At 48.9% G+C, this 22,276-nt stretch overlaps 1 protein-coding gene across 1 annotated transcript in view; it reads right to left on the bottom strand.

The window, feature by feature from the left end:
* XYLT2 (xylosyltransferase 2) overlaps positions 1 to 18,979 on the bottom strand; it is a gene marked incomplete in the record, with an annotated part of 56,883 nt that extends 37,904 nt beyond the window's left edge. Inside the window, 1 exon segment of the mRNA XM_027767348.1 lies at positions 18,869 to 18,979. Within this exon segment, the coding sequence (XP_027623149.1) occupies positions 18,869 to 18,979 (111 nt within the window).
* Positions 18,980 to 22,276: the final 3,297 nt, after the last annotated feature.

The following is a 22,276-nucleotide window of genomic DNA, read 5'->3' as shown; positions in this document are numbered from 1 at the left end:
CTTTCCCTGCTGAGTTCATGCACCCTAAGGCAAAAACCTCTTAAACAAACGAACAAACAAGAAGTTGACATATATTTCTCTGAATGTTATGATAAGTCTGAAATCATTTTGATTAAAGCTTTCTTATTTTTCCCACTTGTCTGTAAGATCCTTATTTATCGCTCTTCCCCAAAATGTAAAGTTTTTTAAATAAAGAAATACATAGGCCCAGCAGGTGGCGTGGAGGTTAAGAAGGCTAGATTCCATGTGGTCACCTGTGTGGTTTGAGTCCTGTTCCTGGTAGCGTGAAAAATGTGCTGGATATGTGTGCCAAAAATCCTAAAAGGGGAATGGAGGAGAAGGGATTGCAGTGTAGCCATCTTCTCTTGGTGATTTCTCACTTTCTCTCTCTTTACATCTGTATCTCTCTAATGAGAGCATGCACCCTATGGCAAACAAACAAGCAAAAAAGTAACAATGAGAGAAATATATGTGTTTGGTATCAAAAAAAATTTACAAAAAGTAAAATTTCTGGGAACCAGCAGTTAGCGTAATGGCTATGTCGCTGGATTCCCACGTAGTCGCCCGCGGTTCGCGTCCCGGACCTGGTGGCTTAAAACTCATGCCGAGCGCGTATGTGCATGCCCAAGATCCTGAGAGGAGAATGGAGGAGAAGGGATTACGGCGTGACCATCCCCCCTGGGGGGTGATTTCTCGCTTTCTGTCTCTCTGTCTCTGTCTGCCTGGTGAGCGCATGCGCCCTATAGCAAAAATCTCTCCAAAAAATAAAGTAAAATTTCTCTCCCCTTTCAGTTTTCTGTTCCAAGTGTGTGTTCCCAGAAATTTTCTTAACTTTTTTTTTTTCACTTTAGAATTCCAAAACAGGGTTGGGTCTAAGTGTGGCCCTCCTTTCATTAACTTTGCATGGAAGTCAGAATGTTCTCTCCGTTTCCAACTGAGTTCTTTATACCAGAAATGCTTTCTCCTCCCTTCGGTCATTACGACTTTCCCCACATTCGTTTTGCTCTCTCCAGAATTCCTCTTATTCCCAGGTTACATCCCCTGCGCCCTACCTCTGTCCTTTTCGTCTTTTTGTCGCTTTACCCTTGACCGTGTTCGCGTTATTCCTTCCAGCGTCTCATCTGCTATTTACAGCCTACGCCACGGCTGTCTACCCCGGCCACTGTGGTTTCTGTCTCCTTGCTGCACTTCCTGCTCTCAGATGTCTCCTTATTCTGATCTTTTCTAGTCTCCAGATCTTTGCCAGTGCCTTATGGATTTGAATCAGCTATTCGGATACTTTGTTTAAAAAAAAGTGTGCTGCAGTGAATTTTTGCCCCTAGAGAGATACAGCTTGCTCAAAATCTTTGGGGGATGTTTATCTTTCAAACAGCAGTCTCTTTCCAGATCCTGTTTTTGCTTTGCCTCAGTCTCACAGAGGAAAGGTTAAGCCTGTTCCACAAAGCTGTTAGGGTAGAATCTTTACTACCTAGGTTTCCGTTTTCTACATGGAGGTTAGATTTGGGGTAGACGGGGTAGGTCACAGAAACTCTCAGGGTTTCTCTGTCACTCACTCCTCAGAGGAATGCCTTATCAGATTGGTGAACATGGCTCAACCTCTTTTCACAAAGGGTATTTTCCTGGCAATAAGTAGCTTGGCCCTGCAGGGGGCAGTATATTGGGGAACGGATGGCAAAGTCCAATTCAGGGGTAAACAACCAGGGAGCCCATTTGTCAAAGGAGCTGAAACCATATTCTCTGTTTCCTTTTGTCCATGGTAAACCTGACAGTTTGATCTCAGTCTGCCTAATTCCTGTGACCTATTTCTCAAATAATCTGGCATCCAGGAGGGGAAGAAAGGGATATCATTTGTTGCTTGTCTAACGAGGACTTCAAGTCAAGAAGGAACAGAGCTACGATCAGTGGGAGGTGGGTAAGAGTCCCTGCCTGGAGCTTTCTGAGAGGGTCATTCAGGTTCAGACCAAAGGAATCAAGGAAAATTGGCAGGAAACACAGCAGGCCAGTGCCTTTCAGACGTCCTGCAGCCCGAGAGGAGGGGAAGAGAGCAGGAGCTAGGCCTACCGCAGGGAGACTTCGGGCCACCTCCACCCATGGACATTTTAGAAAAGGAAAACAGAGAACGTTTACTATTTTTAAATTCTCAAGGAGACATAACAATTGCAAATAGGTTATTAAAAGGGCCCGGGGGCTCCTGGTAGGACAGTGGCACCGTTTTCTGCTTCGTGGGGCCTCCAGCACTCTTTGGGGCTCCTTTATGGCTGCACCTAGGTGTGGTCAGCCAGCTACCCGCAGTGCACCTGGATGGTCTGAATGCTGCAGGGATGCAGAGTGGAGGGAAGCTTGGGGTGCACATTCACCTGTCACCCCCTCCAGGCACCTCAGCCTCCAGCCCTTGTCTTCTAGATGAGGGGACTCCCCTGGGAAGAGCATCTCGCATTTCGTGCTTTGTCCTGAACACACGGTCCTGTCTGGCAGTTTGACAGCTGGCCTGTCTCAGTGAACCTTTTGTTTGGCCCCAGAGGCATGGTCTGGCTGAAATTCCTCAGGTTTCCTTGCTGTCATAACTCGTTTCCAGGGCAGTTGCCAGTCATCCTGGTTTCTTTCTTTCTTTTTTTTTTTTTGGAGAGATTTTTGCTTTAGGGCGCGTACGCTCGCCAGACAGACAGAGACATAGAGACAGAAAGCGAGAAATCACCCCCCAGGGGGGATGGTCACGCCACAATCCCTTCTCCTCCTTTCTCCTCACGGGATCTTGGGCACGCACGCACACGCGCCCGGCATGAGTTTTAAGCCACCAGGGCGAGGACGCGAACCACGGTCGACTACGTGGGAGTCCAGCGACATAGCCATTACGCTAACTGCTGGTTCCCCCAGTCATCCTGGTTTCTGATGGCTTTTCAGGAGTGTTGTATTGGAACAGGATGGGGAGGAGGGCTGAGGACAGTATCAGAGAGCAGTGTCTAGGCCCCTCATTACCAGGAACTCCCAGCCCAGTGTTACTCACATGTTCAGTTATTATGTCTACTTAAACAATGGAAAACAAGAAATCTCGTTTTGTGTGTTTGTTTGTTTTAGAGAGATTTTTGCTATTGGGCATATGCGCTTGCAGGAGACTGAGACAGAAAGCAAGAAATCACACCCCCGAGGGGATGGCCACAATGCAATTTCTTCTCCTTCATCCTCCTCGAGGGATTTTGGGCACGCATGCACACAGGCCCAGCATGAGTTTTAGCCTCCAGGTTGGGGACTCGAATGGAGGTCAACCACGTGGGAGTCCAGCTATGCAACCATTACACCATCTGCTGGTCCCGGCTATTCCCTGTTCTTAATGTTCTACATTACATGCTTTTTGCATCTTTTTTTTTTTTTTTTAATCTAATCTCTATGATGATTTTGGATGGTAAAAGAGGCCCTGACAACAGAGGCTTCTTCGTGAAAACAGTGTTGGTGGGAGAGCACGGGCCTGGACAGCCACTGAACCACTCACCACTCTTGGCTGGCGAACACAAGGTCATCTCAGTGCGGCTCAAGGCCCCCTGCTGCTTCCCCGCTTCCTGGGTCCTCCTCTCCCCCAGGCAGAGCTGGCCACGGTGACCCCCACACTCCCTGTGTCTCACCTCCCCCCCATCCTCTGGTGTGCCACTCTTGGTCGGCTGCGATTTTAAAGGGTGCCCCCACCCCAACTTCAACTTCAGATTGGGAAACACTTGAAGGGTCGTCTTCTGGGCTTTTAATGCTTTAAAACTCACGGAAAGGCTGAAATGGCCGAGGCACTCCCAGTCAGTGCAGGCGTTTGTGCACCAGAGGAGAAAATGCAGGGAAAGCCTCCCAGCTTGCACAGCCACCCCTGGGCAGTGCTGAGGAGGGACGTCTGGACCAGCAGTTAGCGTAATGGCTATGTCGCTGGACTCCCACGTAGTCGACCGCGGTTTGCGTCCCGGACCCGGGGGGGCTTAAACTCACGCCGGGCGCGTGTGCGTGCGTGCCCAAGATCCCGAGAGGAGAATGGAGGAGAAGAGATTGCGGCGTGACCATGCCCCCTGGGGGGGGATTTCTCGCTTTCTGTCTCTCTGTCTGTTTTGTGAGTGCACGCGCCCTATGGCAAAAGCCTCTCCCCCCCCCAAAAAAAAGAAAAAGAAGGACATCTGAGGGCCAAGGACTTTCTGAAGGTTTCAGAGCTAGTTCTAGAAAAATGGCCTTTTGAAAAGTGGAAGTAGTTGCAAAAGACTGTGGGTTCACCCATTCATGTTGTGCCAGGGCTGATTCTTATTCTAAACAAAGCACCAGGAGGGGACACAAGTCACGAGGATGACAGGCAGGTTCTCATTGGTCCTTCCTGGGGAGGATCCTGGAGCCACTGACCGTCCTGTGTCCCAAGAAGAAGTGGTCCGCTTCCAAATGTTAACCGGGTCAGGTTCGCACAGAACTGGGCCTCCGTCTGCAGACTCAGGGCTTCCTGGAATGGATTCCTATCATCTCTGTCGTGTGTTGTGTTCACACCCTCGTGGGTTAGGGACACGGAGGCTCCGGGGAAGCACATCCTTGCTTGACCTTGTTTTCACTTTTACTGACGAAAAAGAAACTGGCCTAGATTTAGCAGGACTTAACGTCTGTTTTAAGTTTATCTGTTTCTTCCATGAGTGAGAGAGGCAGAGAAAAAGAAAGGGACAGAGAGACCACACCTTCAACACAATCTTTTTTTTTTTTTTCTTTTTAGGTATTTTATAGATTTTTGCTATAGGGCATGTGTGCTTGCCGGAGAGACAGAGACAGAGAGACAGAAAGCGAGAAATCACCCCCTGGGGAAGGGCCACGCTGCAATCCCTTCTCCATTCTATTTTTGGAATTTTGGGCACATATGCGCACGCGCCTAATGTGAGTTTCAAGCCACCGGGTCTGAGACTCGAACTATGTGGGAGTCCATCATGCCATCTGCTTGCTTGTCCCCCAACAGAATCTTGATACTACAATCCACCCTCGCTCAGCCGGCTCCAGATCACAGGCACATGCATGCCTGACATGCTCAGGGAGGTCTTGGGGTGAGAACGTGGAACCTTTCCAGGTGGGTCACCCTCAGAGCATCATGTCTTCCTGCTGTGCCAACACGTGGCTGGCGGGCCTTAACTTTTACCAGACTACGGGTGCCCTCCACGTAGTGGCCTGCAGCCCTAAGATGTCCTGCTATGGGGGAATTGTGTCTGGCAAAGGCACGTCCCTGTTGACCCTTGCAGAGGTCAGCAGCTCCACCCCAGACATGCAGGAAGAACTAGTTTCTATGGTAAACTCTCAGAGCCTGGAGGTGGGCTGGGCTAAGAGGTGAGCAAACCTCTCCTCTCTCTTGACTTGATCATCGTTGGACTCCAAAGAGAAGGGATACCCAACATTATCACCCAGGGGGGTTTAACTGAGCACCTACTATGTGTCAGGCATGACTCTGAACATTGGGACACAGTGAATGGGAGCAAGGCCTACTGAGGAGAGAGAAGTGACAAGCCAAAGTGAATGAGGGCCATCCAGATGGTGGCAGGTGCTGTGGCTGAGGTGACAGAGAAGGGCGGTGTGACTGTCACATGGTATGCTCAGCGAAGGTCATCTGGAGCACCATCATGACAGGGAGTGATGACCAGGAGAAGCCATCCAGGGGAAGGTCCTGGGGTGTGTCCTGCTGGGAGTGAGCTGGGCACATTCAGGATGGACCAGGGCACAGGGACTGCAGACGATGAGTGAAGGCAGTGGTAGGAAGTGGGTGGAGTGGTGGCAGATGAAAACCTCGAGGTCGTTGCCCTCCCCATGTGGCCGGCTGAGTGGCCAAAGAGATGTGTGTGCCTTAGAGGATGAGGTGGCCCCAGCAAGGGGCTCCAGGAGGTTTCACTAGTCCCACTTCGCTCCTGTTGCCTCGGGTGTCAGCAGCAGATGGAAGCTAGTTTCCTACTGTCCTGGCAGGCTCTGGGAAGGGCCTGAGCCACTGCCAAGGATGGAGAGGAAGGCCGGGAGACTGGAGAGGGAGGCTGGGAGACTGGAGAGGGAGGCCAGGAGGCTGGAGAGGAAGGCTAGGAGACTAGACAGGGAGGCTGAGAGACTGGAGAGGGAGGCTGGGAGGCTGGACAGGCTGTGACCTCTGTTCCCAGCGGAGGGAGCTGGGCAGCGGTGGGGCCGAAGACTGGGGGACACAGCAGGGGCTTGGGGAGGGTATAAGGGGACCTGTCAGCATTCCCCAGTGAGTCCTAAGAGTATTTCCTAGGTTGGATTCATGGGAACTGGAGCCCCCAGGACAGGTGACCTGGCTGATGAGGTCAGGGCATGGTGATAGCACTGACCATGAAAACAGTGGCCTCATGTGGCCTGTTTCCTAGCAAAGCCCAAGCCAGAGAACTGGTGGGCTGGGGACCCTGTGGCCTCTACTTGTGGGAAATGAAACACGTAAGGGCTTAGGCTTTTCTGTTGAAGGAGGGGCATAAGATTTTTTTATTCACTTTTTCCATCAATCAGTCTATAAAGTTTATTGAGCGACTATTTGTGTTAGACGCTGTTATGGTCACTACAAATACAATGATGAAAAAATGGGCAAAAAGCCTCTGACATCATAGAGCTTCTTTAGTGTGTATTTGTATGTGCACACATGCATATGCACACGCACGTGCTAACAGGAAGGAAAATCCCAGGAAGGGAGGAAGCGAGAGTGCAAGGGAAGGGAGGGGATGGAGGGGTCGGAGCCCCTGGCCCACCTGAGGAGCAGGATTAGAACCTTCATGGAGACAGTCATTGGGCTTGTGGCTGAAGGGTGCAGGGAGGCCCTGGACACCCCTCTGCCCCTCGAAGTCCAGGTGCCAGATGGCATGGAGATCCAAGGGCTATCCTCCCTCTGCTCCCCCATCCCCAGCTCTCCACAGACCACAGCAGTTTTCAAGGGCTGAGGGCTCTAGGCACCACCAGCTTGGCCCACAGGCTCACAGCCGCAGACGCTGCATAACTGCGGAAGTGGAGGCAGTGCGGGGGGCCTTCCCTGGTGCAGCACAGTGGGCCAGGACTGGCCAGGAAGAGGCTTAGACAGGGAGGCTGTCCTTGGGCAGGAAGATGCAAAGGCGGGGTCGGCTAAGGACCCTGGCAGGGTGGAGGGGGGCGCTGCAAGCAGCTTACGATTGGGGCAGTCATGGTAATGTGGCCTCCTTCGCCCTGTTGAGGCCGGGGCAGGGATGACAGATGTGTGGTTCCTTCAAAGCAGCCTGCTTCAGATGCTTGCTAAGTGGAGACAGAGATAAACAGATGTTGCGTTTATAAACCCTGTGTATATATCCCCCTGCACTGGAAATGAGGGATTTATTGCATGCATTTGTTACTTGCTCTTTTCTGCAGCACCGTTTATCGGGAGGCCTATTAAACTGTTTAAATATGAGGCAACAATATAAATCTGTCCTCCTGGGCGAGCAGCATTCCTGTGGGACTGGGTTTCATCACCTCGGCTGACTCCAGCTTCGACCTCAGGAAGCACGGCGGAGTCGCTGGCTGGTGTGAAGCCAGTACCGTGCCCACTGTGAATGCCCTCTGCGGTTTACATGTTTCCTGGGTGTGCACATAACAGAAATCATTGAGAGTGGAGAGCAGTACTTTTAAATGTCCGCCCGAGGGCAATGCCTGTGCTGGCGGGAAGGGGCTGGTCTGGAACATGCCCCTGTGTGAGAAAGCACCGGGGAGCTCTGGGTTAACCGGAAGCACGCTCCTGATAGAGACCAGAGGTTCACCCCAACAGCTGCCAAGCGGCCTGCCTCTTCTTCCGGCTCTACCAGGAGGCCTCTGGGTTATACTCGGAAGTAATTAGCCCTGGTTTCAGCTAAGGGTAAGTATGGCCCTAGCGCCTGAAAGCGTGGGAGGGTAAAGCCCATCAATAGATAACCTACCCTACAGTCAGAGCTTCAAGAATGGTGCAGAAAGCTTAACTCCTGGAGCAGCAGTGGAGGGGTGGGTGAAGCAGTTGGAGCCTACATGGCCAACTCTGTGGTTCGAGTCCTGAACCCTGCGGCAGGAAAAATATGCCGGGCACATGTGCGTGTGTGCCCAACATCCTGAGAGGAGAGAGAGGTGGAGGAGGTGGGAGAAAGAGAGGGCTTTTTCACCTTCTCTCTCTCTCTTTCTCTCTGTCTGTCTCTCTCTGACAAGTACATGTGACCTCTGGCAAATAAAAAGAAAGAAAAGTTTACTTATTTTCCACTGAGCTCAACTCAGTGGGCATCAGGAGTCTCCTCTCTCTGGTTCTTCTGTTCGCTCTCCTCGCTGGTCCGTTCCATCCATTTGCTTCTCCGTCCTGGGTTCTCAGCCACGTGGTCATTTTCTGTTTTATTTTTTTCTAAAGAATTATTTTTAAAAAAGAATTATTTATTTTTAATTTATCATTATTATTAATTTGGCCAGAGAGAGAGAGAAAAGGAAAGAGAGAAAGCAAGCCTTCAGGGCCAGGAATCTAACTGTGGTCAGCCACGTGGGAGCCCAGTGCCTTAACCACCATGCCACCTGCTGGTCCCTGAACATCCCCCCATTTTAAATAGAGGCTGGTTAATTACCTTGTTGGTGAGTGACTGGACCAATGTCTTAGACAGGATCTAGGGGAATTTTCTTGGCTACTTGTTCTAAGAATGCATATGTCATTGTAGTGTACATCTGCTTTTTCCACCTCGCGGCCTGCTTTATTCCTCTGTCAGAACTATTTCTTTTATATTTAGTTTTCTATGTATGTATGTATGTATGTATGTATGTATTTATTATAAAGAGATTTTTGCTATAGCGTGTGTGTGCTCACCAGAGAGACATAGAGACAGAAAGCAAGAAATCACCCCCCAGGGGGGATGGCCACATCGCAATCCCTTCTCCTCCAGTCTCCTCTCGGGACTTTGGGCACACACACACATGTGCCCAGTGTGAGTTTCAAACCACTGGGTTCGACACTTGAACCGCGGTCAGCTATGTGGGAGTCCAGTGATGTAACCATTATGCCATCTGCTGGTCCCTAAACTATTTCTTTATTTCTCTCTGTCCTGGGTAGGACGGGCTTTGCCGCAGCTGCTGGGAAGTCCTCACTGATCACATGAACATATGGTACAAAATCTCCACGTTCTATGCCTGTTCCCATGGGTCCATCTACATACCTTTCCCCAGACTGTCTTTCCCACAGTCATCATCTTTCTTTTTTTTTCAAGAGAGAGATTTTTGCTATAGGGCGCATGTGCTCTCTAGAGAGACAGAATGTGAGAAATCTTCCCCCAAGGGGGATGACCAAGCCACAGTCCCTTCTCCTACATTCTTCTCTCAGGATTTTGGACATGCATGTACATGTGCCCAGCCCGAGTTTCAAACTGCCAGGTCCGGGACCCGAACGGCAGTCGGTCATGTGAGAGTCCAGCAATGTAACCATTACACCGTCTGCTGATCCCCTCATAGTCTCCTAGTTGTCTCCTTATAGGTCCCTGCCAACCAGCCAAGCCTCGCGCTGCTGCCCCCGAGTACATATACAGTCTCACCTCTGCCCACCAGGCAGATGACCAAGGGTACTATCTGAAGTCCTGCCCAGGTGGGACTTCTCTTCCTTGCTCTTTCGGGGATGCCCCTTAGCAGAGCTCTAGAGCAGCCAGGAGCCCCTTTGAGCCTTTCACTCACACAGTCAGCTCATCCACGAACCACACACCACAGGGCTTTTTTCTTCCTTGGTGAGTTGATTCTAAGCCTCCCAACCCCCATCCCAAGGTGACTGTTAATGCAGTCTTGGCAGGAGGCATGGATTCCAGTGAGGAGGATGACAGGCACTCAGACACCTGCTCCTGCAGCTTAAGCCTGCTGGACCCTGCTTATGCCCGATCCCTAAGGTGCTCGAACTGTGTAATGGATTGCTGTTGGCCTGCCTGACTTTGGTGGATCTGACATATCTAGCTCATGAGGGCAGCTCCAGCCACGTGGTCAATCAATGTCCCATTGTCAAATGCTGTTATGGGTAATTTTATGTGTCAATTGAACCGGGCTAAGAGATGCCCAGAAAGCAGGTAGAACACCACTTTCAGGGCTTGTGTGTAAGGCCACTTCTGAAAGAGACCGGCAGTTAACTCAGTAGACTGAGTAAAGAAGGTTCATCCTCTCCAGTGTGGGGGTGTCATCCAACCTACTGAGGACCAAATAGAACAGAAAGGTGGTGGAGGCAGAAATCCTCTCACTTCTTGAGTTGGGACACCCATCTTCTCCTGCCCTCCCACATCAGAGCTCTCAGTTCTTGGACCTTAGCATCTAGAACTTACAACGGTGGCCTCTGGTCCTCGATCCTTCAACTTTGGACTGGAGTTATGTCATTGGCTCCCTTAGGTCTTAGGCCTTTGGACTTGGACTGAATTACACCTTTGACTTTCCTGGTTTTCGAGCAGGTAGTCGGCATATCATGGGACTTCTTGGCCTCCACAATTATGTGGACCAACTCCCGTAATAAATCTCTCATGGATTTCTGTTTTTCCTATCGATTCTGTTTTTCTGGAGAACCCCACCCAATCCAGATGCTCTGTTCCTAAGACCCAGCAGCATACTGGGAGCTGTTTTTCAGATGGTGTATAGTTCTCCACTGTAGATGGAATGGCCTTGCTCCAGAGCCTTAGGCATCTCAGCTGTGGTTCCCTCTGGTGCTCTCTGTAAATGTCACACAGACTTCTCTCCTACCACAGCTCTCTCTAGCCCCATAGAGTACTTTGAGTCACATGGCCCAAGTGGCAGAACTGTCTGTATTACAGATGAAACTGATGGGAAGGTTCTACCAACTCTAATCATGCCAATTCCAATTCCATGTTAAGAGACCAGGAAAATGGCTACCATGTCGCACAGACCTTGTGGCTCCACTAGAAAGCTGACCATGGGGAAAGGCTGTACTTACTACGTAAGCCCACCTACCCCCACTCTACCCAGGGCTATGATGATGCTTCAAGTTTCTGGGTATCACTGACAACTTGGACTCTGTGTCCGACCATTCTCCAATGTCTCTTAGTCTCCTTCCCCGGTGTATGATGACTGACGTAGTCATCCTGTGAAAGGGCTGGAAGAGTCTTATCATATCCATGGACCAGGAGGTGCAGGGTCTTTCTTTGTTCAGTAAGGTCCTAGGTCTTAGATTGGGAACTGGACAAGGGACCATGACTTTTTACTGGGGTGCCTGATTTAAGTTAAGCAATAATATTTGGGGGCTGTTCATCTCTCTTGCCACTACAAACACTACATTCTTTTTCCAATTTTCAGAGGGTGCTTGTGAGTCAGGGAGAAAGCAATCTCCTGGAGCTTGGTCATCCCTTCTCCTCCATTTCTCCATCTTGTTGGGATTCGAAGGTGTACATGCACACATACTTTATTAAGCTGCCAGGGTGGGGATTCAAACCGCGGTCAGCCATGGTCAACCATGGTGTTCAACTTCCTTAACCACTAAGCTATGAGGTGGCTTTAGGCACACTGTGTTCTACTAACAGCATCAAGACCTCAGGCAGCCTCCTAACATTGTTGCGCTTATGAGAACGGTGCCCACCTTCTCAGTTCAGTGCTGCCGACTGCTCTTGACGATCTCTGGCTCCTCTTGTCCTTCTAAGTCTCAGGGAGCCCATTCCGTAAGAGCATCTCCCACCTCTGGGCCTACAGAGGATAGCCAGCATGAACTTCCCAATGATGCTGGTGTTCCCTCAACCAGCATGCCTTTTTTTTTTTTTTTTTTTTTAAATAGGGTGTGTGTACTCAACGGAAAGATAAAGAGAGAGAGGAGGGAAGTGAGAAATCACCTCCCCATAGGGGAGATAGCCACCCACAATCCCTTCTCCTCCATTCTCCTCTTGGGATTTTGGGCATGCACACACACATACCTGGCTCCACCAGCACATTTTTATTGCCTTTGAGGACAGAAGTCTGACTGCTTTTTCCTATTTCAAAAAAATCTCTTCAAGAATGCCTGGGATGGGGACCAGCAGGTGACGTGATGGTTAAGGTGCTGGACATTCCCACATGGCCAATTCTGGTTCAAGTCCTGGACCTGGTGGCTTGCTTTCTCACTTTCTCTCTCTCTGTGTGTCTCTCTGATCAAAATAAAATAAGTAAATGAATAAATAAAATTAAAAATAATTTTTAAAAAAAAGAAAACCTGGGGTGAGTCACAACCCATAAACATCAATAAACCATATTGGCTGAGTTGACAAAAAGACACTTCCTACCTCCTGTCCCTGGCACGGTATCTTTGTAATGAGTGAATCACGTTCACAAACATTAACAGACCATTTTGACCCACTGATAACAAGACTCTGCCTACATCCTGCCCTTGGGACAATATCTTATGACCATACAAGCCCTCTCATCTCTGTTAAAGTACACTCTTCATTGATCTTTTTCTGAAACACAGAAAGCCCACCTATAACCTACAAGCCCTTACTTCCAGATGTCCCACCTTTTGGGCACAGACCAATGGGAAAACTCTTTTCACTAAAATCCAAGCCTGTCTCTCCCTCTCAAAACCAAATATAAGGAACCCCTGCATCTGATCACTCCGAGAAAGGCACGTTTACCTTTCTCAGAGTCTGTCACACATATTCTTGTTTAGAAATAAACTGCATTAATTCTTATTTCTGCATAGTTGGTTATTTCCATTGACACTTTAGTAAAAGACTATCCTGTGGGTGCTCTCAGGGAACATGATCAGCTGGGGCATTCACAGGCCTTACACAGAGGAATCCATGGTGGTGGGCCTTCTCCTTGGAGCCAGGGGATTCCTTCCTCTACCATCCACTGTGGCTGTTTGGGCTTTTATATTTCGCTTGGTCCGTTGCTGTTTCAAGGCTTCTAAGACCCATCCCAGCACCTTCTTCTGGGTTCCTTGCTGGGGTTAAAATCTTACCTCATAGGAGATTGCTCCCTTACTGATAAATTCCTTGCCATCAAATGTAATGTTTTTCCTTCTTGATCCTCACCATCAAGAGTCACCACCATATCCACCCTTCCAACTCCTGCCAGTCCACATTGGCAAGCCCTGCAGCTCCTTCAGGACACAGTCCTATTCTTGTCTTAGCCGCAGGTCCAGCATACCCTGGACTGGTGTGTGTGTGTGTGTGTGTGTGTGTGTGTGTGTGTGTGTGTGTGTGACTTAACTCTAGTAGTGGCTGGGAAGGGTGTATGCTCTCTTGCAAAGCAGAGTCCCTGCATCATCTTCAAGCAAGAGGAGGCTTTACCTGGGTGGAAGAGTGCTTTGGTCCCGAAGGGGAGAAAGAAGTAGTGAATCCAGAATCTACTGCCCTGAGAAAGAAGTTGACCCAGCAGAAGGCAGAGAGGAGGGAAAGAACAATAGCAGGTTCTTGGGTGACATCTTTGGAGCTGGTGGATAAAACCTTACTTGAGGGACCAGCAGGTGGTGTAATGGCTACATTGCTGGACTCCCTGTAGTTGACCACAGTTCAAGTCCTGGACCCAGTGGCTTAAACTCATGCTGGGCATGTGTGTGTGCATGCCCAAGATCTTGAAAGGAGAAGATAGGAGAAGGGATTACAACGTGGCCTTCCCCGCTGTGGGGTGATTTCTCTCTTTCTGTCTCTCTGTCACTGTCTGTCTGGTGAGCACACATGCTCTATAGCAAAAACCTCTCAAAAAAAAAAAAAAAGCAAAACAAACGAACGAAAAACCTTACTTGAAACCACATTTCATTTGTACATTTCAGTTAAGCATTCAAGGCAAATTCTTGTTTAAGATGCGAGTTGGGCTTTTTGTCACTTGTGGCGTAAAGACTACCCATGAATTCAAGTATAAACATTAACAGTTTATTACCTTTAAAAAAAAATTAGCAGCTGGGACCAGCAGATGGCAAAATGGTTATGTTACAGGACTCCCACATAGTCTACTGCAGTTGAAGTCCCAAACCCAGTGGCTTAAAACTCATGCTGGTCGCATGTGCATGTGTGCCCAAAATCCTGAAAGGAAAATGCAGGAGAAGGGATTGCAGCATGGCCATCCCCCCAGAGAGTAATTTCTTGCTTTCTGTTTCTCTCTGTCCATTGGTGAGCACAGGCACCCTATAGCAAAAATCTCTTAAAAAAAAAAATGAGCTGCTAAGATTAAATTGTGAATTGGAACATTTATTAGTTAAAAAAAAAGGTTTCTGCATAAATTAATAATGATTCTTTGCTTGGTCCATAGTGCTACCTGAATATGGAGTGGGAATTACTTATGAAGATATTTACAGCTTCTACTGCAGTATAATTGGTGCCTGTTTGAACATTTCATTAATATTTAATTTTGCATCATTTCTTGAACTAATTTATTGGCACATTTTTAGCATTCCGCTGAGAGACAACATAAATCACGTTAATAATAAATGGCACAGTAGCGTTTTATGTTTCTTTTCTGAGTTATCATTTAAAGATAATTTTCTGTGACAGGGAATTCTACATGTACTATTGAAGAGAAGATTGTTTTAAATGTCTGCTTCAGCAACTGACAGGAAATACAATATGATTTTAATTGTATTTATGTCTTGGGCTTTGAAACGGTGCCTTCTGTTATTAACTCGTATCAAGTGTTCATAAAGCGTTTTCGGCCATCCATGAAAAAACAGGGTTGAGGATGGGTGATGGTGCAAGAGCGTGACATGAGGCCCTGGGAGGCTGACCCACATGGAAAGTCATGTCTGGAGGCCTCTCTGGGCATGCCAGGAGTGCAGGTGCCCGTGATCCAGGGCTGGTTGGAGCCGGGAGTGGATCATGGCATCGAGAACCTGTTGAGGATGTTGTTTTTCTCTCTCGCTTTATCCCACTATCTTTCTCATTCATGAAATATAAATCAATAAATAAATAAACAATTTTTCCCTTAAGTTTTTGCCATAGGGCATGTGCACTTTCCAGAGAGAGACAGTGAGAGGGAAACCGAGAAATCACCCCCCAGGGGAATGGCCATGCCGCAATCCCTTCTCCTACATTCTCTTCTAAGGATTTGGGGTGTGCACACACATTCACCCTGCCTGAGTTTTAAGCCACTGTATCAGGGACTTGAACCAAGGTCGACTCTGTGGGAGTCCAGCTACATAACCATTACACCATCTGATGGTCCCAAGAAAATAAACTTTTAAAATAGTTTAAAAAGGAGCCAGCAAGGGGCTGGCAGGTGGCATGATGGTTACAGTGCTGGGCTCCCAAATAGTTGACCCTAGTTCAAGTCCTGGACCTGGCAGCTTACTTTCTCATTCTCCCTCTCTCTATTTCTCTCCAGTCAAATTGAAGAAGAATAATAAATTAAAAAAAAAAAAGGGACCAGCAGTTAGTGTAATAGCTACGTCACTGAACTCCCATGTAGTTGACCGTGGTTCAAGTCCTAGACCCGGAGGCTTAAACTCATGCTGGGCACACGTGCATGTATGCCCAAGATCCTGAGAGGAGAATGGAGGAGAAGGGATTGCGGTGTGGCCATCCCACTGGGGGGTGATTTTTCGCTTTCTCTCTCTCTCTCTCTCTGTCTTTCTGGTGAGTGCACATGCCCTATGCAAAAACCTCTCAAAAAAAAAATAAAATAAAAAAGGGAGCCAGCAGATGACATGCTGGTTAAGTCACTGGACTCCCATATGGCCAACCATGGTTCAAGTCCCAGACCTGGCAATGGAGAATCACACTGGACACGTGTGTGTTGCATGCCCAGAGAATGGAGGAGAAGGGATTATAGCATGTCCATCTACCCTGGGACATGATTTCTCAGTCACCCTCGCCCCCTCGGTGTTTTTCTAGCAAGTACACACACCCTATTGCAAAAACTGAAAGAAAAAAAGTTTAAGAGGAGCAGCTGGTAGTGTGGTGGTTAGGACAGTTGGGTCCCTCATGGCCAGATGTGTGGTTCAAGTCCCAGACCTGGCATTAGAAACATGCCAAGCACCTGTGAGTGTGTACCCAAAATACAGAAAAGAAGAGAGAGATGGAGGAGAAGGGAGTGCAAGGTGACCACCCCACATGGGAGGAAGGGTACTTTCTCACTTTCTCTCTCTCACTCTCTTTGTATCTCTCCAGTGAATGCACACACCAACTGGAACAATTAGGAAAGAAAAATAATTAAGATTCTTAAAAACATTATGGCAAGGGACCAGCAGGTGTAGTGGTTAAAGTGCTAGACTCCCACATGGTCAACTGCGGTTTGAGTCCTGGACCTGGTGACTTGAAACTCAATCCAGGTGCATGTGTGTGTGTCCAGGATCCCGAGAGGAGAATGGAGGAGAAGGGACTATGGCATGGCCATCTCCCTGGAGGGTGATTTCTTGCTTTCCATCTCTCTGTCCCTCTGGTGAGTACATGTGCCTTACAGTAAAAATCTGTCCAAAAAAAATTATGGCAAAGCACATGGATACTAAGTTAAATGCAAAAATTATGCTTCAGGGGCCCACATGGGAAATATCCTGGGTTCACAGCCCAGAGTGCCCGGAGTGCTGAGCGTGTGCTCACATGTCTGGGATCTAGGGCACTGGGACTGGGATTGGTCTTGGCGTGAAGACTCTACTGGGGGAGAGTGCCTGGATCTCTCTTTCTTTCTGTCTCTCTGCAGGAATAAATAAAGTTAGAAATAAAAAATAAAAGCTATACAATATATTTTAAATGACCCTCTAGTCCCCTTCATTGCTTCTAGAATGGTCAGGATTCTTCTTATTGAAAGTGACAGGAAAGAACCAAATGGCGGCCCAGCGGTAAAACGCAACATTCTGGAAGGCTGACCCACGTGAAGGGTTCAGGGTTTGCTTCAGGAACCCCCTGAGTTCTCTAAGCCCTCGCGTGCCCCTGAATTGGGGCAGGCTGAGGCTGGGGGGTAGATCACAGTGTCAAGATCCTGTTGGGGAATGCTGTCTCTCTGTCTCCTCACTGTCTCTGTCTCCTCACCCTCAGAAGGAATACATAAACTGTAAGGAAAAGAAGAAAGAAAAAGTCAGAAAACCGGCATAGTGCAAAGGGATTTTAAAAAAAAATTAAAGTCTGTTTCATTACAAAGTAAGGAGTATTCTTCCTTCCCTCCTCTGCATCCCATTCCCCCTTCCAAGGGGACTCTTGAAGGCTGGGGTAACTCTTGGCTGTGTGTGTGCATCGGCTTTCCTCTGGCAGGAGCACCCCTTCTTCCAGGGCAAGTGCACCCAGCCTCCAGTGATCCTGGAAGGGTTGGGAGTGCGGTCAGTTAGTGCCCCTCCTGCCCCTCAGCTAGAGCCCAGCACCTGTTTTCCTGTTCTGACAGCTGCTGCCTCCCTCCACCCCCTTCCTTGAGTCTGAGAAGTCACAGCTGCTCCCTGAAACCAGAAGGAGCAGACCCCCCAGCAGCCCAGTTCCCACGCACTCAGAGGAAACCCCAGCTCACCTGGGCAGGCTCGTCTCTTCAGAGCCTCTCTGCTCCAGGCTCACCAGCCTCTCTGCATGTGCGCCTCCCTGTAGGATGGTTCATGCCCAGCTGGATACCGAGCTGGGGCTCAGCTCAGGTCTTTATTCCAGATTCAAAGGTGCCAAGGTTGGTAGCCTTAACATTCTGGAAGCACTTTGGGAAATGAGGACATTTACCCCTGTACAATCTCTCTCTCTGGTTTTTTTGTTTTTTGTTTTTTGTTTTTTTTCAGAGAGAGTTTTTTTGTTATAGGTATGTGTGCTCCCTGGAGAGACAGAGAGAGACAGAGAGACAGAAAGCAAAAAATCATCCCCTGGGGAGATAGCTACGCTGCAATCCCTTTTCCATTCTCCTCTCGGGGTTTTGGGCACGCACGTATCCACACTCAACATGAGTATTAAGCAGCTGGGTCCAAGACTTGAACTACGGTCTCCTACGGGGAGTCTAGTGACATGACTATTAAGTCATCTGCTGGTCTCACCCCTGTACAGTCTCTTGATGTGGCTTCTGTTTTCATAAAAATGTGAAGAAGTTTCCAGAGGCCCCCTGGGGTGACTGCTAGCCGTCTGGGGTGGTGCCCCTCTGGACAGAGACTGGGCGCGCCCCTGAGCAGCTCCTGGTCACGCTCCTCCTCCTCCCTTCCTAGGCATGCTGGAAGTGCCCCTGGCGGCTTTCCCTCCTCCTTTGCTTTTATTTTTCCTCCATTTTTAAACTTTAGGTGCAGAAATTTGAGTTAATCATAATGCCTTCTTAGTTCACAGCATTTGATCATAACCAGTCTGTGCAAAGCTCTTGTTTGTAATTATTTATTCTGTTTTATCCACATATTCCTTCTGCAGTCCCCACCCTTCCCCGCCATAGGCACATATTCTGTGACTCTTTTTTCTTTTAATCACCAGAGGATGTGTGTGCTCACTGGAGAGAGAGAGGAAGGCAGAAAACATCCCTCTGCAGGGTGTAGTTGCCCTGCAATCCCTTCTCCTCCATTTCCTGGTCCCACTGGGCTCTTCAGTGTACACACACACACTTGGCATGTCCTCCAAGCAGCAGGGGCCAGGATTCAAATTGCAGTTGGCCATGTGGGGTCCAGCTCACTTAACCACTAGGCTACGGGGCCAGCCCACATCTTTTGTTTGCATGTGTTTTTGTAAAAAGTATGCCTAGGGACCAACAGGCATAATGGTTACGTCATTGGACTTCCATGTAGTTGACCATGGTTTGAGTCCTAGACCCGAGGCTTAAAATTCATGCTGGGCCCATGTGTGTGCATGCCCAAGACCCCGAGAGGAGGATGGAGGAGAAGGGCCATCCCCCTCCAGGGGGTGATTTCTTGCTTTCTGTTTCTCTGTCTTTGTCTCTCTGGAGAGCAAAAATCTCTAAAAAAATATATATATATACCTGTTTCATGTGTGTATTCTTCTCCATGCATACATGTTAGATGTTCACAAATGACATAGGGTCAGGTAGCTGTCTATGTCCTGTTTGTCTCACTTCGTACTACGTTTCCGGAATCCATGGACGTGTGCTGGCCCATCGCTTCTGACTCTGCCGAATACTCCATGGTGCGCACTGAGTACTCTCCATTTGTGCTGTGCTCTGGGGACTGCATCGTTTTTCTCTTTTTAGAATTATTTTATTTAACTTTATTTATTTAATTAATTAATTTATTTTAATTTGGTCAGAGAGGGACAGAGAGAGAAAGAGAGAGAGAGAAAGTGAGTAAGCAAGTCGCCAAATCCAGGACTCAAACCAGGGTCAGCCACGTGGGAGTCCAGTGCCCTTTAACCCCATCATCTGCCAGCCTCTGGGAACTGCTCTGTATTTTATGGCTTCCGGTTGGGTTTGCTCTTTGGGAGGCACCATCAGGAAACGGAGGGTGGGTGGAGAGTGAGGTCGGGATGTTTATTTGATTGGCTGGGCTGGAGGCGGCAGCGGCCACATTGGTCTACCAAGGGCCATGGCTCCCCCACAGACCACGACCACCTGGTAACCACCCCCTGCCCTTGGCCGTCACTCCCAGAGGAGGTAAGCGCGCCTGGGGTGCTTCTGAGAGTCCCTGGTCGGCATATTTGAACACCGCCTCCGCCTGTTATGTTATTGCGTCATCAAACTGAGGACAAAGTCCTGACTCTTGTTATTTCAAAATTGTTTCTAAAGGAGCCAGGAGGTCACAGCTGCAGATGCTCATCTCGCTAAAGCAGACCACTTTGGTCTAGTGATTCTGAGGTGCTCCCCCACGGGCCCTGGCGGGGCATCACCTGGGGCCTAGGAAAGCTGTCTTCCCTCTGTTAAACTCATGCATCCTTTCCTTCCAACTGGGTCTTTGTGAGACGAAGACTGTGCTTGTAACCAGTCACAAACCCAAGGATTTGTAAACCCACTGTAACCCGTAAGCTTCTGTTTCTGAATAGCCCACCTTTCTGGGCCAGGCCCATATGGAAACTCCAAAAGGAAAGAGAGGGGAAGACAGGGGAGTTGGACTTTGGTCTCCTGCTTTCAGGATTAAATAAAAGAGTTCCCGGTTCCAAAGCCCCAGAACACTTCCTCAGGGCTCTCAGAGGCTGTGTTTTGGGGCCAGGGCCACTCAGGCTGTCTATGAACAAAACTTTCCAGGTGTTTTTACAGACTTCAGTCGTTTCTGTGGACCCCTGGGCTCCCCTGTAGAATCAGACTCCTGTGTAATTTAGCGTCCGTTCCCTTCTCTCTACCCACCAGCGGAGACTCATGCATTGCTACCCCCCAACCCCCAATGTCTCTGAGACAGACCCTCACCCTTCCCTTTTACTGCGAGCCCTTTCCTTTCCAGTGTGAGGTGTGTACCCCAATTTGGGAAGCTACAGCAGCGGGGACAGTAGTTCTTCCTTTTTGTTTCTTTCTGTTTGTTTTTTTCCTGAGGGAGATTTTTGCTATAGGGCACTTGTGCTTGCCAGAGAGATAGAGAGAGAGAAAAAGGAGAAAGGTGGCCATCCCTTTTCCTCCATTCTCCTCTTGGGATTTTGGTCAAATCTCCCTCCCCCCATATCTACCCCTGAATTCCTTCTCTGTTCTCTCTAGCATGCATACACACACATGCACCTGGTGTGAGTTTCAAGCCTGTGGGTCTGGGACTCAAACCGCAGTTGGCCATGTGGGAATTCAGTGATGTAACATTACACCATCCACTGATTCCCCCTTGTCTTTCTAGCCAGTTAACTCAGTGGTTCCTCTCAGCCAGGGGTGATCTGACCCCCAGGGGACATTTGGCAATGTCTGGAGAGAGAGACAGAGAGAGAGAGAGAGAAAGAGAGAGAGAGAAAGTAAAAACACACTCCCTAGAAGGGATGGCCACACTACACTCCCTTCTCCTCCATTTTCTTGGGATTTTGGGCACGCATGCACACCCCCCCAGTGTATTTTTCAGGATGCCACGCCTGGGACTTGAACTGTGCAGTCAGCCATGTGGGATCTAGCTGCCTTAACCACCACCAGCTTTATATTTTTTTATGGAGAGGCAAGGGGAGAGCTTTTGAGATCTTGCTTCACGCATCCTGATAAAAGAAGCTTTGTTAGAGCAAGCTCTGGCTTCTTTCCACCTCCTTCTCTCCTCCCATGCAGGAGGTGTGACATCTCTGATCGCCAAGTTTCTGAGTGTTGAGAGAGTAGCCAGGTAGGCCTTCTCAGCCCCTCCTCTTCTGTCTGGGAGCCTGGTGCCCCGAGAAACCCACATATGCCCAATCCAGAGAGCATGCAGGCCATCCCTGCAGGGCGGCCTAGTGATGGAAGAACTTTCTCACTCCCTTTCTCCCAGCTCCATCCTTGAACTCCAGCCGGGGCAGGGAAGCCTCTGTTGGCAGTGAAGGAGAGGAGGACTGAGTGGGCTCTGCAGGGCGGGCTCTCAGGAAGCAGGCACTGAGGGGGAGCTTGGCCTGGGAGAGATTTACCAGGGAGCCTCACGGAGTGGGATCAGGAGTAGGCAGGGGCCCAGGCGAGGTGCTATGACTCTTCTGACTGATAGGGTCACCTAAGGATACAGAGATATGAGTCAGGAGGGAGAGGGGGGTGTCATGTCGGGTGTGCTCCTGCTAAGCCTCTCTGTCCTCCATTCTTGTTAGGACAACAGAGGAAGGAAAGTTATTCTTTTAGAGAATCAGGAAAAAAGAAGGGATTTCCTGAACGTGTTGGTACCAGTATCCACTAGAAGGTCATCGGCTAAATGACGCAGAGGCTGGACAGAACACCTTGGGATCTGGAAGAGTGCAGTTACCGGAGCACACATCCATCTAACAGCCTCCTGTTGTTTGCAAGCGGGAAGGCCACACTCCCTGGGCATGCATTCATTCATTCAGTCAGAGCCCGTAGATCCAAGGTGTTCTGGAAGCATGGCGTTTCTGTTGTTCTCTAACAAGGTGTGATGTCTTGGGGGGCCTTGGTCAAGGATGCGCTTAGGCATATGAATGGACTAAACAGTACATTTGAGCATTCAACAATTCACAGCTAGGCAGCACCAGATTGTATGCTCCGCCCAGAGTAGGAGGGGGAAATGTTAACATCTTTTGGCAGAAGCTAGATAAAGTAATCAGTTGATTATTTGAGAGGAAAGTCCCTGGAGCCAGCGGGCGGCGTGGTGGTTAAGGCGTTGTATTCCCACATGGCCAGCCGTGGTGCGAGTCCTGGACCTAGGGCTTGCTTTCTCACGTTCTCTCGCTCTCTGGCAAATGTATGTGCCCTATATCAAATTAAATAATAATAATGATTTTTTAAAAAGCGGGCCATCCTGAGAAGTTATTTGGGGGTTTCAGATTGGGTAATGCAGGTTTACACTGAGCAGGGTTTTAGTTTGCTTATGTAAGACTCAAGGTCCCAGAGCATTCAGGGCTAAATGATCTCCTAGTTAATAATAATAATAATAATAATAATAATAATTTTA

Source organism: Tupaia chinensis, unplaced genomic scaffold (genome assembly GCF_000334495.1).
Source record: "Tupaia chinensis unplaced genomic scaffold, TupChi_1.0 Scaffold144171_2, whole genome shotgun sequence".
In the NCBI taxonomy this organism is placed as follows: Eukaryota; Metazoa; Chordata; class Mammalia; order Scandentia; family Tupaiidae; genus Tupaia; species Tupaia belangeri.
This window is presented reverse-complemented; position numbering and strand designations above follow the sequence as displayed.